This window comes from Idiotropiscis lumnitzeri, chromosome 1, assembly GCF_059441095.1.
Source record: "Idiotropiscis lumnitzeri isolate Australia: NSW breed Sydney's pygmy pipehorse chromosome 1, RoL_Ilum_1.0, whole genome shotgun sequence".
NCBI lineage: Eukaryota > Metazoa > Chordata > Actinopteri > Syngnathiformes > Syngnathidae > Idiotropiscis > Idiotropiscis lumnitzeri.
The window spans coordinates 7,755,588-7,773,181 of record NC_142391.1 but is presented as its reverse complement, the minus strand read 5'-3'; the positions used below and the strand labels follow the sequence as shown (position 1 = coordinate 7,773,181).

The window sequence follows — 17,594 nt, the reverse complement described above, 5'->3', positions numbered from 1 at the left end:
TTTTTTTGTGAAATTATTTTAAGCTTAAATTAAAATAATGTTTTTTGTGTTTTTGGGAGAGTTCCTATGCCGTTTGATTTGTTTTCAGGATGGCACATCGGGCCACATCAAACGCTTATGCGGGCGGAATATGGTCCACGGACCGTAGGTTCAAAATGCATTGTAATAAGCGCTATAATTGTACAAATGAATAAAATGTATACATATATGTATTTGTTTTTCTTTAATTCCTTCATTTTTTTCCATTAAAAACCCAACAAAAATTTTATGCATGAAATAATTTCTTTATTGGAATTTTTTTTTTTTTACATCAAACCAGAAAAAAGAGTGAAATGACAAAAGTACACACACAAAAAAGTCAAATAAAAAGCATTGATTTCTAAATTCTGAATTTTTAAAAAAAATTATTCCGCATTTTGGTTGCGCTTTTTGGAATCATGTAATTATTGTACACACTCTTCCGTTATTGTGATAAAAATATATTTTTTAATTTACATATTTTCTTAGCATTTTATGGTTTTCTTTCTCAATTAAAAACTAAATCTCTCAAAATTTGGAGGTTCATGTTTTTCCATTGCGACGATTTATATTTTCACATTCGTTTTTTTTCCCCACATTGCGTTTTTTTTTTTTTTAATACCATGTTTTCCACTTTCTAACCTTGCGTTGTCATTTCCAGTCAAGCGGAAACTGGCAGACCTTCAAAGTGTCCCGCTGTCACCACATGGCACCCCCCTCGCCCCCTTATGTGCGACTCCTCTGCCCACTTGGCCCGCACTGCTAAGCTGTTTCTGACGGAAACACGGCCATTGCAATGCCTTTCATGGTACCGACCTGGATTCCCGCGTCAAAGTCGCTTAACCTTCACTGCGCCTTTTGTGTGCCGCGTCTTGTGGGCGGCCCTCACGTACGTGACTCCCCGCCGTCAGGTGAGCGAAGACTGTGGCTTCTCTCTTGGCATTCACCGCGTGCCTTAATTGTATTGAAATTAAATCAAGGTCCACTGTGAACACAAAGAGCACAAACCAAACACCGGAACCTCGTTGGCGTTACCCGCCGTGGATGCATCGGGACAACGTACACGAGCAATTGCAGCGGGGGGAGGAAAAAAAAAAGGCAACAAAAGACATGCATCCATGCGAGATATAGCGAGCTACCTTTCGGTGGCTGGAGACGGCCGGGGCTGCCGGCTCTCATTCCTGCACACAGCGCCATCACCCCTCTCCCCCCCGCACAAACCGCCGCTTAACATCTTTAAGCGTCGCATCGTTACAGTCGGTAAAGCCGCGTTGTTATCTCTCATCCACCTCTCTCGCTCCCTCCCTCTTACGTACTCCCACTCTCCCGTCACCTCTCTGCTGCTAACAGGCTCGAAATAAACAATTGGCAACGGTGAGGTTTTTAGCACAAATATTAGTCCAAGGAACTTTACAACTTTTTTTTTTCAACAATTAATCGGTTTACCTAGGAACAAAAATAACAAATGCACTTGTTGTCATATCCCAGTTGAGAACAGGAGAGGAGGCTGCAGTATTTCCTCTCGTTTTGCCGCATCCGTGGTCCTGATTCCGCATCCCGAGGTCCTCTTGCCGACTTGCAGGATAAAGGGGGGATGCTGGGCTGGCGGACAACAAGGGATGGGAGGCATGCAGTCAGGGAAATTAAAAAAAAAACAGGTAGGGAGGTTTAAAAAAAATGATGCATATATGTATACCGTTGTGGAGGAAAATCCATTCAGGGAAGGAAAAAAAGCCCAAAAGGATACATATATAAGCCAAGAAGGTATATATGTATGAGCATCCAAGGGAAGAGGAGATAAAGGGATGGAGGAGGAGGAGGAGTAGGAGGAAGAGGCGACTGGTTCGCGCTCAGACACACTGCGCCGAGGCGAAGGCACGAGCGGCAATTTATGCTTTCTGGTCGACACCACCCCCCACCTCACCAACACACACACACGCACACCCACCCACACACACACACACACACACTCACGCATAGACAGGAGCGTCCCGCCCCTATCTGCCCCTGTCCCGTACTGGATGCGTGGCCTATTTGATCAGTGCAGAGGGATTAACCAACGAGGCCAGCTGGCAGGGATTACACAGGAAAAACTGGGATGGGGGTGGGGTGGGGTGGATGTGACTATGCGATGGTTTTGGCTCAAAGGGGGTTGGGGGGGGGGTTGCACTGTCTTGTCTCTTTACATGCACATGTATGTGGCGAAATACGCAGCGTTCGTGCCTGAAAGCGTCGCACGACGATGTCGATGGAGGGGTCAGGGAAGTTCATGTATGATACGTCACATGGACGTGTCGTCATTGTTAAATGAATGACGGCGTATTGGGTTCACTGCAGAAAAGTCCCACAGTGCAAGAACATATTTGGTTGTATGTGGAAGAGCACATTAGACGTGAGGTTTGGCGGCTTTGCCGTGTATTGCATGCCATATCCGTTGTTCACTCTCGATTCACTGCACGAGTAGAGAGGAATTTTGCAGTACAATGCGACATTCACTGCGTGACCACTTATGAGGTTCACCGTATTGCCATAAATGTACTCGGTTCACATTACGAGAACATTCTAGTTTCTTTGTAGGGGAGGAGGGGGGGCGTTCGGTTCACTGCATGAGACCGTTCGATTCACTGCACGATGTGTGGTGCACTCGAAAAACTCAGAGAGCGTACTCAGTTCAACTTAAAAGAACTCTGTAGTTTATTTATTTATTTTATTTTGTTTAATATGTGGATGTATGAGATTCAATATGACAATTTACCATAAAATCCAGCAAATTGCACACACACACACAAACACCGTTAATTATTTAATTTATTATTTTTTTTAACTCTATACTTATGTATAATACGGTCCCCTGATTTGTATCCTTTATTATGAGAGTGAAAAATCTGAATGGCTAAAAACTAAAAAAAAGAGATTTCAAACGTACACAGTGCAGAAAATGGCAAAAAAAAGAAAAGGATTTAGTTCAAGGTTTGGTCTGTAGCATGTCAGCAAATAGTGAAAAATGTTCATCATTGTCTAAAATAAAAGCAGGGGTTTTCAAATATTGGACAATTTTCTTTTAAACATGGGCTCTGAATGGTAAATTATCTCAAAATAATTGCAGATTAATTTGATAAAATATTGTCAATAACAACAACGTAAATTCACTGTATGAAGTCAAATAGGATGCACTGTAGAAGTTCACTCCAGGAGAACTAAGTTAACTCTGACAGCATATTCGGTTCAAGGTATGAGAATCTGAGAACGTATGAGGTGCGCATTCTAGGTTTCCTCTATGAGCACATACGAGGTTCACCGTATGAGAGGATTAGATCCGCAACGTGAGAATATGAGGTTCAATGCATGAGACTACGTGCGGTTCATCGAGGTTATACAAGGTCTCTGGATTGGCTGAGGAGTGAGTTTTGTTCTTGGTGTTCTATTATATCTTTTCACAGAACAACACTGACCAAAAGTCATTTTGCTGCAATGTTGAGTGCTAATTGGACAGCAGTTGACGTGTACTGTCCTCACTAAATAAATCAATACGCAGATATCAATGTCTGAAATGCGAGTAACAAAAGTGACAACACCCTAAGGTGAAACTATCCAAAGTGCGCCCAGTTAGCCATCCCCGAGAAGCGTTCATGTAGAAGCGTCATACATGTAAGCGCAATGGCCGCCCCTTTTGCACTGCGCTTTTGATAAATGTATGTAAATGCTGCAGGAGACAGCACGCGAAGGGGGGGGGGGGCAGTGAAGGGAGGGGAACCCCCATGGGAGATGCGTTGAGGGTGGAAGGGGGGCGGCTGGGCTGACAATGCAAGGTTTTGCCCCCTGACCCCTTCCGCGCTCCATCATCCGTCAGCTGATCGCGGGAAACGGGACAGCCGCAGGAACAAAAAGCCCCAATCCACCCCCCCTCCTCCCACCACCCTTCTCCACCGCTAACGTCGCATCGAACGTACCTCCATCTCATGCTTCACCTCCTCAACCTTTACAACCGTATTGCATCCATCTGTTATGCTGCGCTTTTATTTTATCCCCTACATTTTTTTTATTTTTTTTAGCAAGTGCATTGACGGCCGTAGTAAATTTTAGGAAAAAAATATGATTCAATTCACCGCGTTTTATTTTTGGTTTACGCTCCACACTTAAGCTCCCGAATTGTTGATTTTTCATGGTATCTGTACTGTTCATTTGCATTTGATTGCCGCTGCTCAGACCACATTTAGACACACATGCCGCCTTTCATCTCCGTTTTCGTCAAGGCGTAAAATACCTATTTTAGTGTTGTGCAGCAAAAATGGTCAGAATTTATCACATTATTTTATAAGCACAAATAAAAGCGAGGTGCAATTTTTCGCTCGAGCTGCGTCGAGTGTTGCTATGTCGGTAAGCGTCGTTGCATGCTGTCGACTGCAGTTTGAGCTACAGTGCATAGGACAGACACACACACACGCACACACGCACACGCACACCCCCACATGCACGTGCAGGGCCATACAAGCGCTGCTGTAAAATCAAAGCGACATTTTTAGGCCCTCAAAGACGGCACAAAATGGCCTTTTTCTATAGCGGATATGAAGGACATGGTGGACGTGTGACCAGTAAAATGAGCTTAGATCGCCGACGTCGGACGTCAAATAACAGAAAAAAGGACTGACTCGTTCTTTGATTTAGGGAGTCACGGATTTTTTTTCTTTCTTGAATTCGGTAAGGACGATCAGCAAATTCCTTTTGATTTTCTTCATTTGCTCTTTAGGACGTACCCTTTCTTCCTTAACCTATATAAAGCACTCATTAGAATTTTTATATTTTAATACAAAAAGCTACTAGTCCCCGAATATAATTGTAGTGCATTACAAGACTTGTACTCAACTTTTCCTTTATCATCATCACTGTCATTACATCTGTAATTACACATGTAAAATATAATTATCATTCATTGTATATAATTTGAACTTGCACATTCTAATCACTGCCTTTTAATGCTAATAGATGGGAAGAAATCCCAAGGTTTTTCTGCCTTATACTGAGCGACGGTGTCCACTTTAATTTTGTCAAATATGGTAGGGCTTTATAGCACGGCATGGAAGGATGGACGAGATTGACTGTACGAAAACTTCTGCTGTTCACGCCCTAAGAATACACTTTATGAGGACATACTAGCTTCATTGCATGAGAATATGCTTGTCTTATTGTGTGAGAACCTAAAAGGATGACAATGAGAACATACTGCGGTTTTACTGGAAGAGAATGTATTCACTTTTTGCAAATGTACTCAGTTATTTTTGTATGAGAACGCGAGTTTCACCGTAGAACACATGAGGTTAAATATACGGAAACATAGCTTTGCTGTTTGAGGTCCACTGTATTAGAATTTACTCGGTTCACAACGAGAACACACATCTATATATATATATATATATATACATATATATATATATATATATATATATATATATATATACACATATATATATATTATTTTTTTTATATTGATGTTTTTGATGATTATTTATTTTTCTTAACTTTAAAATTTGGGCTGTGGAGATCTTTTAACACGTTATAAATTTATAAATACCATACCAACTATGGTTGTATCGTGTCAAATCGTATTCTCATTGAAGTAATCTGAATCAGATTGTTATACTTGACAATGTACCGTTCTTGAATCGTATCATACCGTTCGCATCAAGATACTAATCGAATCTTCTTTTATTGAAGAGATACACCCCCCTCGTGAGACTGTAACCACATTTTAGTTTCACAGTTTGAGAAAATGTGGTTTATTTCACGATAATGTCTGCGGTTCAGCGTATGGGGTGGGGGAATGAGGTTGATTGTGCAGTTCTAAGTATGAAAATTACACTGTACTGTGTACGAATTTTACCGTACGACAGCACACTTCGCTGCACAAGAACACAAGAGCTTCGGCGTCTATAAGAATTCCCATGCAGGAACAAGGCGGTTCGGAGTAGAGCCGGGTCGAGACGAATAGAGCGCAGGTTTCGTCCCCACTTGGGTAATCCGATGGAGAGATTAGCAAGAAGGCAGCATTTGGGCGGGATTAAGGAGTCATTAGAGAAGACTGGTGCCCCAGAGCCTCGCTCATGTGTTAATGTGGCTTTGCACATCCTCAGTCTGCACAGATTGTCTCCCATCGGCCACTAAATACACTCACGATATTAAAACAGGACCCACGTCCCTATTCATGTACCGTATCGCTCATTATAATTTATGTTAAAATACACAGATAATTTGTTTCTGGTTGTTGTAATCACTCTAGTGCTACGGAAAAATAGACAACAAAATATGAAGAATACATAAAGTGTACAGAGAGTCAATGAAAATATATTGAGTTATTTTAATTATTTCATGTTGCAGTGATGATTTAGACTTGCGGGGGTGATTTTTTCTTATTTCAATGAGTGTTTTTTTTTGTTTTTTTTTTGAGCAGTACATTGTAGCAAAGTACTGATTATTTTGATATTGGTGCCCAAAGAGAATTTATATAATGCATTTAAAAATGACTCAAAAATGTCCTGTGTGTGTGTCTGCAATATCTCTCCATATTTGTTTTTTTTTATTTATCCCATCCATTCATCTCAAATTCTGAAGTTTCCTGTCCACCATGAATCACTGCACTGGCTTTATATGTGAATATATTCTAAATTAAACACATTGGGTGTGTAGAATCACATCTGCTGCACTTTTAATGCGATATAAGACATTTACTAATTCAAATAAATAATCGAGAATGATTTGAACCTGCACAGATGTAAAATGATATCGCGTGATTGGGGGTAACGCGGCCTTCGTGATGACGAGCGAGTTTAATCGGGATCACGATGTGTGTGTGTGCGTGCGCACGCGTTTGTATCTCTGTGTGAGTCCGTGAGTGTGAGGGGAGGGCAACTGTGTAGTCTGTTCGATGGATTTTCTTTTATTTGTTGTGTAAGTATTAGTGCAAGCATGTGTGCATTTGGTGGGATGCTCTGTTCATTGACAGCTGATCAGTGCAGCCAGTGGGGTGTGTGTGCGTGCGTGTGGGTGTGAGTGTGTTTGTGTCACCGGTGTCCATGTGCTCCAGGGACCATAATGTCACTCCTTTATACCCCACCCCAAATAAATTTGTCACCGTTGGGGAGCCTTTCTGCAACTTTCCTTTAAGCATGCCGACACACACAAAAAAAAAATAATAATAATCCGCCGCATTCTTCCCCAAAAATAACAAAAATCCCACCGCCTCTGCACACACCGTGCCCCACTTCCCTTTACACCCCCCCACCCCCCAGCCTCCCTCTTTTTTTTTCTTTTTTTTTGTCAAATAAATTGCTTTGTGACCTACTTCCCGTTTTTGCACCGTTCCTCTCATGTTCACATGTTATTGTTTGACACACGACTGATTCGCTTTGGGGCGTACAGTGGGGAGGAAGAAAATACAGCAATAATGATATCAAGTGTAAAAAAAAAAAAAAGAAAAAGGAAACGACATACTGCGCTGAGTTAAACTCCAATTGACCTTTTTTTCTCAAAAATGCACTTAATGAAGAGGATAGACAAATCGACATCTACTAAACTAAATATTTTATCCATTGAATCTGATTTGTTCCTGCATTTTTTTTTTTCAATCAAAACACTGCCAAACAGTTACACGGTGTTGCATCTCATTAATGGTGGGCAATACTTTTTATCGCGTTGAGTGCATCTTAAAATGATAAGTACTCTGCTTTTTATTTTTTTAATCGTACTTGTAATGAAACTACATGGCTGACATATTCCGTGATGAACAATAACGCTCGCAGAATGTCACGCAGGCAAATCAATTTTGCAGCCTAGTTAAGCAGAAAGCACTGCACTCTTTTTTTTTTTTTTTAACTAATAAGCGCGACTAATTTATAGAATCTCGATGCATTTTTTTTTTTGGAAGTTCAGCGGCGTTAATAGACAGCGAGCCATGCGGGGTGCAATTCTCTGATTATACATTTACACACATTTTATTTCTTCGATAGTTGGTGTTCGGTTTACTGTATGAGTGTCAATTTACAAGGTTTACTCCTTTAGCCCATGTGAGATCGATTGTTGAGAACATAATGGATTTTGAGTATTCGAACATGCACCGTATGAGAACATTTAAGTTGTATTATTTGAGAAAAGCGCTGCATGAGACCAAATGAGGTCCGTTGAGCGCATCTGAGGTTCATTGGAGAGAACATTGGTCTGCTGTATGAGAATGTATTGTATTTTTTAAACTTTAAGGTCCTTATTTATTTATTTATTCGAATAGTTTGGCTGGTCCTGCAACTTAAACTCAGCTTCGTCGAGTAAATATTAAAATTAGAGCTCAGACTAGCAAACAAAATCCCTGTTTGCTAATTCTCTTGATTTTCAGTGGATGGCCGCTAATTTATTACATACATACAAACGTCGACGCGACCCATCCAAAGAATGTCGAAGAAGAAATGGAAGCGGAAGACGAACTAGAGGATGAACAAGAATGGTAGTCATGTCCACTAACGTGGGACGTAACTCTGCTGCAGCTGCGAACGTACAAGGATTTAAAAGGCGCGATTACCGAACAGGATTCAGACTTTTGCCGCAATGCAATATCGGATTCTAGTTAAAGGAAGTTATTTTAATCCAGAAAAAAAAAACAAAAAAAAAACTTGTTTGTTGTTCGACGTTTCATCCGAAATTAACTCTGACACCACTTTGAGAGTGTGTCTCTTCGGAGAGGCTGCACTCCCATGAATTTCCGAACGCAGCCTTGGTTACAAACCAGTCAGCAGATCGTGTTTGAACTGCTCCGACACTTTTTTGGGGCACTCTGAATAATCCAACGGCGCGTTTTTAACAATGCTATGATTTTTCCAAACCGTCGGAGTGAAGCAGATTTTGGGTGCGAGTCCGAGTTCCACTCTTCTTCGTCTTGGGTTTTTGTCAAATAAATGTTCCCCCCAAATGCAACTTACATACAATATTCTTGTTTATTTTGTTTGTTTATTTTCTTCATGATGTATTTTGGACTGGTATGACTCACCGTATACTCTGGAGTGACGTATATTCTGAAAAATATGGTACTCAGTTCATAGTATGAGATTATGAGACTTTCTGTATGAGAACACTGAAAATGTATTGTCGAGAGCTTGTGTAGTTGACTGCATATGGATTTCACTCTATCAGAAAATATGAAAGTCATTCGCTTCACACTGTATGAGAACGTCTGAGCTTTTTCAGTATGAGAACAAACTTCACCTCATGAAATGATTTGTGGTTCACTATATGAGAACTCCGTAGTTGGATTGACGCTAGGAGACCGTATTGAGTCACTGCATGAGAGTCTGTAGCACTCCATGTGGACATGCACAGCCGTCACCATGCAACAGTGGGCCGTGCCCGTCGTCCGATATAATACAACAATGTTTTTTTTTCAATATGAGATCAGGAGAGTCCTAATATTGGTTGGATGTGTATGGGTGAGTCATCATACTTCAGACACATGGCATACATATCTGATTTATCTCCACATACGAAAAAGGCCCAGGAATTGTACCGTTTATACTGCATGAAAAAGGTACACGTATAAAACTATAGGAGGAATTAAGTATTTGTTTCAGGCAAAATACTCTTGATGGACTGCTAATGTTAGCCGTGGCTAATTTGGGGGTCGTCAACTGTCTTATCGTGGGTTGAGGTTTTTTTTATATAATTTTCTGTTCTGCAGCGGTTGACAACACGCGGGACAATTACGAATGATTCAAATGCATGAGCAATGAGCAAGTGTTTAAAGCGCCGCCACATCACAGCAGTCCACTTCCTATCACTGCGCTAAAAGCGGCCAGGCTAAGCCACTCTTGGCCTACATACGAGCCTAAAACAGCAGATTAGGGAACTGTCCTTCTAATCCCATGCACCAGGGCATGTGCCACTGTCGCCATGCAGCCAGCAGCCAATAGCTTTGCCGCTACCCTCGCTCTAGCCCCGCCCCTACCAATCCATAACATCTCTTCTTTTTTTTGTGGGCATATCTCTATCAAAATAAAAGCGTACTGAGATTAACACCCCGCCCCCCCTTCTTCCTCCTACCATTTTGAACCACCTGGCTTCCTCTATGCACTCCCTCACCTAAAGCACCAGGCCTGAGATTAGGGTTAATCTGGACCTTGTGTCATCCCGCATCCATCCATCCATCCATCCATCCAGCAGCAAACCCCCACGCGGCTCCCTCTTTACCAAAGAGGCTTTGCTTTTCAAATCCTTTATGCCTCCATCCTCCCCTTGCGGTGTCTTTTCCGCCAACTTTTCCCTCCCGCCGCAGCCAATCGGCGAGCGGAGAACGTGTCCCCAAGCTACGCTGCTAAAGACACGGGAGCAAACTGATTCATTGTTTCCCCTGCTTTCAATGCATTCGCAATTGGCCACCGCTGCAGTGAAAAGTGGGTTGCGCGCAGTGGTGGATGGTGGCTCGCCGTACAATGGAGGGGCTTTTAAGTTATTTAGATGGAAGTCTAGAGGAGTCATCCCAAAAAAAAAAAAAAAAAAAAATCACCCATTAAGACAGCCGGGCCCTCGCTCAATCCTTGCCCGCAGGGTCAAAATGAAGGTTCCACAATGGTGGCGTCAGCAAACATATTGTTCCCCAGCGTCCTTTTCATCCATTTGGCTTTGTCTCAGCACATAAATGGCATCTTCTCCCCCAAGCAAAGTCTCTTCAGGAATAATAATGATTAAAAAAAAAAAAAAAGGAGAAGAAGCTGGTGGGACGGAGATTGAGCAAAAGATGTAGGCCAGAAATAGTTGGTAAATGAAGAAGGGGAGGGGGGGGGGGTAAGAGGGAAAGAAGACCCTCAAGCATTAGTAGAGATGCTGGAATGAGAAAAAGACTGCAGACCATCATAAAAATCGAAAGAGTCAGCATGCATTTTCCTGTTGGAAATTCAGCAGTGGATTGACTGAGTTGAAGTTGTTCCGTTGATCACGCTCATTGAAATTCCAGCTTCCCAATAAAACAGCAACGAAAAAATTGGAATATGTTTTGATACAACAGGAATTTTTGTATTATGGTTCCTTCATTGTGCGACTCCTTCTGACGATGGCGCCTTGGCTGAAAAGTGCTGTGGAAAACATTTTATATTCCTCAAAATATCATGAAATTATTAACAATGTTGTTTTACCCGTTCTCCATTTGTATAGAAAACACATTTTATGTGGAAAACACTCCTAATGAATAAAAGATAAATATAATTTTTTTTTTTCATTTTTCATCCCCCGGCACTGTGATTTAATGGCTAACACGTGCGCCTGACTTATGTTTGGAGTTCCACGGGAATGCAGAGGGTGGTGGCAGGGGGCATCCATCTGAGGGGGCACAGCCGCAACAGCCCAAAACCTTCAAACAACTTGTCCAATACACAAGAAACGGTAACACGTTCAAACAGCCGACAACGTTACGCGCACACGTTCTCTTTGCTCTGTGGGAACTGCTGAAGTTGATGTCTGATGACTCTGAATGCCTTCCAGTGGAGTTTAGTCGACCTTCCCTCGTCTACCTTTGATGCTCGGATGGCGCACGACTCTAAATTGAAACTTGCCTATGCATTATACTGGAAAAAGGCGATTGCTTAAAAAGATGATGTAATTGAAAGAAAATCGATGACTCTCCCAATGCTAGAGTGAATGTACGTTTAGGACAATAGTCCATACTTTTGTCACAAGAAATATGACTCAAAATCCGTCACGTCGTCGCTTTATGAAAACGAACCCCCGTGGTGTGTCACGCTGCTTATAACCGACCGTGGCAGAGCAATCAAACGCTTTTGTTTCGCACACCGTCCCACCTGCTCGCCGCCACGTCGGAGGGCCCTTTTGAAGCGGTGCGAGGCGGCGTGATTTATTATTCTAATTAGTGCAAAGTGAGACTCAAGCAACGGCCCGATTACACGCCAAAAACCGGTAAAAAAAAAAAAACACTCATCAGACTTGTGAGTCACACAGTTGCTTCCAGACAAACAAACCATTGCGTTCACGCTTCCCGGACGACAACATGGCGGCAGGCAGTGCCGTGTTCTCAATACACGGCACTGCGTGTGTTTATTCATTTCCAGGTCACTTGATAATCTCTTTGATACTTAAAGCACATCTGCACGTCGCTCTGCTCTTGTTGGCTCACAATGAAACAGCTGCAAGCTGGCGTACGCATTAAATCCTGCGGCACAGCACAAACACACACACACACGCACACACACGCACAGGCCTACACAGGCATGTACACACGCGAACACATACGCATGTACGCACATACTCTCACTCATAATTAACCTTTTATAGGACAAGGAACCATAGATGGTTGAAGTTCCAGATGGACCCTGAATGGCTCGCCTCGAAGCACCAATTCCAAGATTAAACAAAATAAGATAATAAATATGACATTTATCGCATATTGATTTGGAAATAAATATTTTTAAAAAATGATCATAAAAATGTAACATTATTTCACTTCAAGTTATCCAAATACTAATCTTTTTTTTTTTTTTAAATGCATATATATATATATATATATATATATATATATATATATATATATATATACATATGAAATCTTAAATTTCAAAATTAAGTTCTTCTGGGTACAGAAATTAACTTTTTATTTTTAAATGAAGTACCAAATAGTTCATGGTTAAATATTTGACAAGATTCCAGTTGCCCATTAAAATATAAAATTAGTTTGCTTTGCATTGTTACCCAAAAGGTTAACCTTAATTTATCATGGCGGCGCGGTGGACGGCCTTCCTGTGTGGAGTTTGCATGTTCTCCCCGTGCCTGCGTGGGTTTCCTCCGGGTACTCCGGTTTCCTCCCACATTCCAAAAACATGCACGACAGATTGTTTGGACACTCTAAATGGGGTGTGTGTGGGGGTGTGTGTGTGTGTGTGAGCGCGAGGATGGTTGTTTGTCTTTGTGTACGCTGCGATTGGCTGGCAACCCGTTCAGTGTGTACCCCGCCTACTGACCGATGGCGGGTGGGATAGGCAGTTTGACTAGAGCAGTATTGGTGGTAGCCGAGCGCGGGAACACCACCAACGGTCCCGTCATCTTGGTCTTGGACAGTCCGTCGAAATACGTGAAAGCGGTCGATGGTGCAAAAAGACCGCTGCCCTTAACTGTGCTAAATCAGCCAGCGGTCTCACATGGTCTCTGATTACAAGTCATAGCTGGGCAATTAATTGTTTGAGGAAAAACTGGAACTGTTGCCGAAGGCCACACAAACATGAGAACTCAGTTATGTTCAACATGATTTGAATGTTTTTGATTTATTTTTTTTCCCAATTAAGCAGTAAATTGTATCGCCACTTAGTAGTCCCGGTCTAGCTTGTTGTAATTAGAACATTAAAATTCAAACCTGGTGAAAAAAAATTAATCAGTCCCATATAATTATCTCCACATATTCACATTAAATCATTATTTCATAAACCATCACACAAACATCTATAACAGTGCCCATATATATATATATTTTTTTTATTTTTAAAGTGATGATTCAAGCTGTTCTTTTGATTACCAAATCATTGCAAGGAAATAAAACTGCTGCTAGCATGAGATTGTTGCTAACATGAGGAACAGTTGGTGTTGGTGCTATCCATATTAAAAAAAAAAATACAAGAATGGACAGCAAAGTCACTGATTACAGCGACAATCTATCTTAAATTGGCAACACTGAAAAGTCACTGTTCATGTTCGCTTGCACTGCCCACACATCCACATCAAAATTAAAAAAAAAAGCAGCGAGTACGTGACATTTTAGTTTGACTTTCGAAAGGCTGCAGAGACTGTGGACAGTCCGGCTGTACTCTTCCCAGATGTTCTGCAAATCCCGGTGTTCATTCATATGTGCAATAAATAAATTCTAAATAGCATTATTGCATCATACTAACGATGTGACAGAAAGGTTCTGGGGTTAATTGAATTTTAAAACAATTCTTGTTCATGACTTTCTTGACCATATAGAGCGTACATTAATGATTTCCTTTGGGAAATATTGCTTTGGTTTTCATGAGAGTGAATTTTAGTCAGACTCAAGAAAACCGAGGTTCCGCTTTATATTACAACTTGTGTCAAGTGGTACGGGAATAACACACAACACTGTGGAGCGACCACATCTCTTTACCTGCTTTACTAGAATGCTGATGGTCATGAAAGAAGCAATGTACACATAACAAGATCATTTTTAATACAGCACCTGTGCCAAGTCTCCACATTACGGGACTGCTTCAGGGCTGCTGTTTTGGTTAGCAGCATCACGTATTGGCCAATGGTCACAACAAAAACGCTATACCTTGTTTTACTGTCGTTGGTTGCACACGGCAATGCTACAGACATGTTTGCATACCCCTACCTCCCCTCCACATTCTCTCGACACCCCAACAGGCAGGTGAACCTGCCGCTTGGTTCATCTCTTTCTCTATTTCCTGTTCTCTTTCTTTCTGCCCCCCCCCCCATCCCACTCCGCTCTATTTCCATACATGCGCTTGCACTCCCCTCGTGTCGGGGTAATTACCTGGCATTTGCATTGCAAAGTCGCCCGTGCCGCCCTCAGCTCCTCCGCAGGTGATTGAGCTTCATTTCCCCGCCAGATAAGAGCAGGAAGAGGAATAGAGGGAGTTTAAAAAAAGGAGGGATAGAGAGTTGCAGCAGGGTGTGATCTTATTCTGGCTTGCAGTACATGCGCAGAAACACCGTCCTGACTTTTCCGTCACTTGTAGAGCACATAGGCGACATTAGGCGCCCACACATAAATAATCATCCTTATTACCGTCATATCGCTCCACAGTCACTGTACTGAAATCATGCAGGCCCGACAGGCATGCGGTTTCGTCTTTGGCCTTTTTTTTTTTTTTGGACATTATGATGAATACAATCAGTGTGATAATCTGTTAGCTGCTTTGTATGCTAAATGTTGTGCAGCCCTAATGATGAAATGAACCTGAAGGCAACTGATGGAAACTGCATACAATTCTGTGGATTCTTACATGACTGCGCATCTCACTCTTGCTAAATTGCTTACGAATGATAGATGACAGATTAGTAGGGGTGTGTATCTCTCCACAAAAGATGATTTGACACGGTTTAAAATACGCGTGGTGCGAAACGATTCAAGGACGATTTGATTTGAAAGCGAAACTATTCGATTCAGTCTGACTCGGCAGGATTCCGATTAGATTCGATATGGCATGGCTCGGTTAGAGAGGGTTTGGCACGATGGCTTTTTTTCACAAACATTTGATTGAACTTGTCAGTGCTGTTAATGCGCCATTTCCATCTACAATATTTATCTCGATTAAGAAAATATAACGCGTATCTCAATATATTTTAAAGTAGAACGTTTCGGTTTGATTTGACGCACTCGCATCTTTCAAGTTAAAACAATTTTTGGATTCAAATAGTTTTTTTGTTACACCCCTACTGTTGTTGAATATGTTTGTGATTGGTTGTTTCGGTTTGATGAAAGCAGATGACAAAGTCAGATTGTTCGCCCAGCTCCTAAAATGCAAACGGTCAAGTCAGGTCTCACTCTTCTTGACATCATAAATCATTTTCTGTGAACCAAGAAGCAGTCACCTAACTAACCATTGACAAGGCAACCACAAATTGTTCGTCTGTTATCATAATTGCCAAAGTCATTCTTTAACTTTAGCTCCAATAACTTGGTCCCCTGAGCAACAATGCAACTGTTTGAGTCCCATCCATCTTTAGAATCCGGCATTATTAATCACGTATAGAAGCAAACAAATTCATTGTTGGATTAAAGCAACGAGGGGTTTTTAAAATGTTACAAAGTGACAACATCGTTATTAACCGCATCGAGATGGTTCGAGGTTTTAATATGGCTGTTGGTGCGCATCATAGCAACGCTACAGTGAATTAAACATAACCAACTAAATGGCTTGTTTACAGACGATTTACTGTATTTGCATTATTTGGGATCCCGCCGCCATTTATTTTGCATGCGCTTTAACAAGCTATTATTCCTCTTTCCGGATTAACGCCTCCGAATCGGCAAAAAAAACAAAAAAAGCCACCGCTGCGGGCCGTGCTCCAACCTGCGAAGAGGCCTCTAAGCGCCGTGGAATGGCGCAAACTCATTTGCATGCACGCCACCGCCGATATTTATTTAAATTTAATTTCATTCCCGCACGCTGTGTGGTGTAGGCTTTTGTGCCAGAGTCATATTAACCCCTTGACTAGTTATTATGCGGTGCACGGCGTAGCCCACGCCCCATGAATATTCATATGTGGCGGTTTCCACCCAACGCCCTCCTCCTCATCCTCATATATGGTGGCTTGCAAATGTGCCACGCTCCGCCATTTGTCTCTCTCTTCTTTCTCTCTACCATCTTAACTACGTTTGCGTTGGTGTCCGCTGAGGCTTGAGTACATGTCAGATAAGACACAGATGCCGAGTAGGGAGTGCGCCCTTGCCGGGCGACAGGAGAAAATGGCTGTCACAGGTAATTAACGTCATGTCAGGGTGAGGTAATGGTGGTGGACTTTGTTGCGCCTCAACTTTGGCAGCAAAAAAAAAAAAAAAATGACCAGACACTCGGCACTAGAGTATAACGTCCGACGTAGCGATCACAGACGTTAGGATATTTCGAGACCGTCAAAGCTGCGGCATGCGCCACAAATTCACGCAGCAGGTCACGCAGTACTGATCTGAGAAAAAACAAACAAAACGTCGCCCTGTTTGTTGTCCCGGAAGTAATTTCTTTCGCCACTGCTGGAGTGGTCGGGGCGAAGCTATGTTGCGCGGCAGTAGTACGGGCTTTATTCGCACTGTGCATCACGAGTTGCGTGTTGATAAATAAACGATCCCACTAAAAAATAGCGTTTTAAACGTAGAGGAGACTGAGGGGTCGCTAAGCGTGCTAATCGTTCAAGTGAATTTAGAGTCGACCCCAAATAAGTGCTTAGGTGTTCAGTCGACTTTTAACAGATGTCTGGCTAGAACCGCATTGGGGTGTTGAGCCAGCAGCTAAGAACAGAAATGTTATATTACATTAAATACGTATCTAGACATGAAGTAAGGCGACGGCTACATTAGCTATTTAGCAGGCGCTGTCAGCCCGGAACACGTAAACGGTGACGTCATCTTGACGAAGAGGTTCGATGTCAAACATTAAATATCACCGCATCAATAGTTGCAGTAGTTTGCGCAACAGAGTTTTGAAATCTTCACAATAATAGCTCCCCAAATGATATATTTTAATCAATTTAGTTTTGCTAAGGGACAATGATTTTATTGTCATATAATTTGACATTTATGTAATAAGAAAATGCACATTAGTGCGAAATGCAAAATATTTTGGGGTTTAAAAATGCATATTCATAAACAATTACACATAAATACGAAATTATACTTGGCAGAAAGTAGTTTTTAAAAGCTTGAGAAAGAACTGCCGCTCTCACATCACCTCTTTAGTGTCCTTGCATTATTGCAGTTCAAGGTGTGTCGAGTAGCCAAAGATTCTACTCAAGTAAAAGTACTGCTACTTAAGTATAGTATGACTCAAGTAGAATTAAAAAGTAGTCCT

The 17,594-nt window shown here is 41.8% G+C and overlaps 1 protein-coding gene and 1 long non-coding RNA gene across 3 annotated transcripts in view; one reads left to right on the top strand and one right to left on the bottom strand.

Moving 5' to 3' along the window:
• Positions 1 to 263: 263 nt before the first annotated feature.
• On the bottom strand, positions 264 to 1,865 carry LOC148343030 (uncharacterized). The gene is made up of 2 exons (XR_015846429.1): positions 1,465 to 1,865; positions 264 to 1,003 (listed from the first exon to the last, which is right to left on the bottom strand). It is a non-coding gene; the product is annotated as an uncharacterized LOC148343030 (long non-coding RNA).
• Positions 1,866 to 16,344: 14,479 nt separating this feature from the next.
• The window catches only part of msrab (methionine sulfoxide reductase Ab), a 45,562-nt gene continuing 44,312 nt past the window's right edge, over positions 16,345 to 17,594 (top strand). For both annotated transcript variants that reach the window (XM_088314224.1, XM_088314223.1), the window contains exon 1: positions 16,345 to 16,511. In XM_088314224.1, coding sequence (XP_088170350.1) covers positions 16,439 to 16,511 — 73 coding nt within the window. In that variant the 5' untranslated portion in view covers positions 16,345 to 16,438. The remainder of the gene's footprint in view (positions 16,512 to 17,594) is intronic.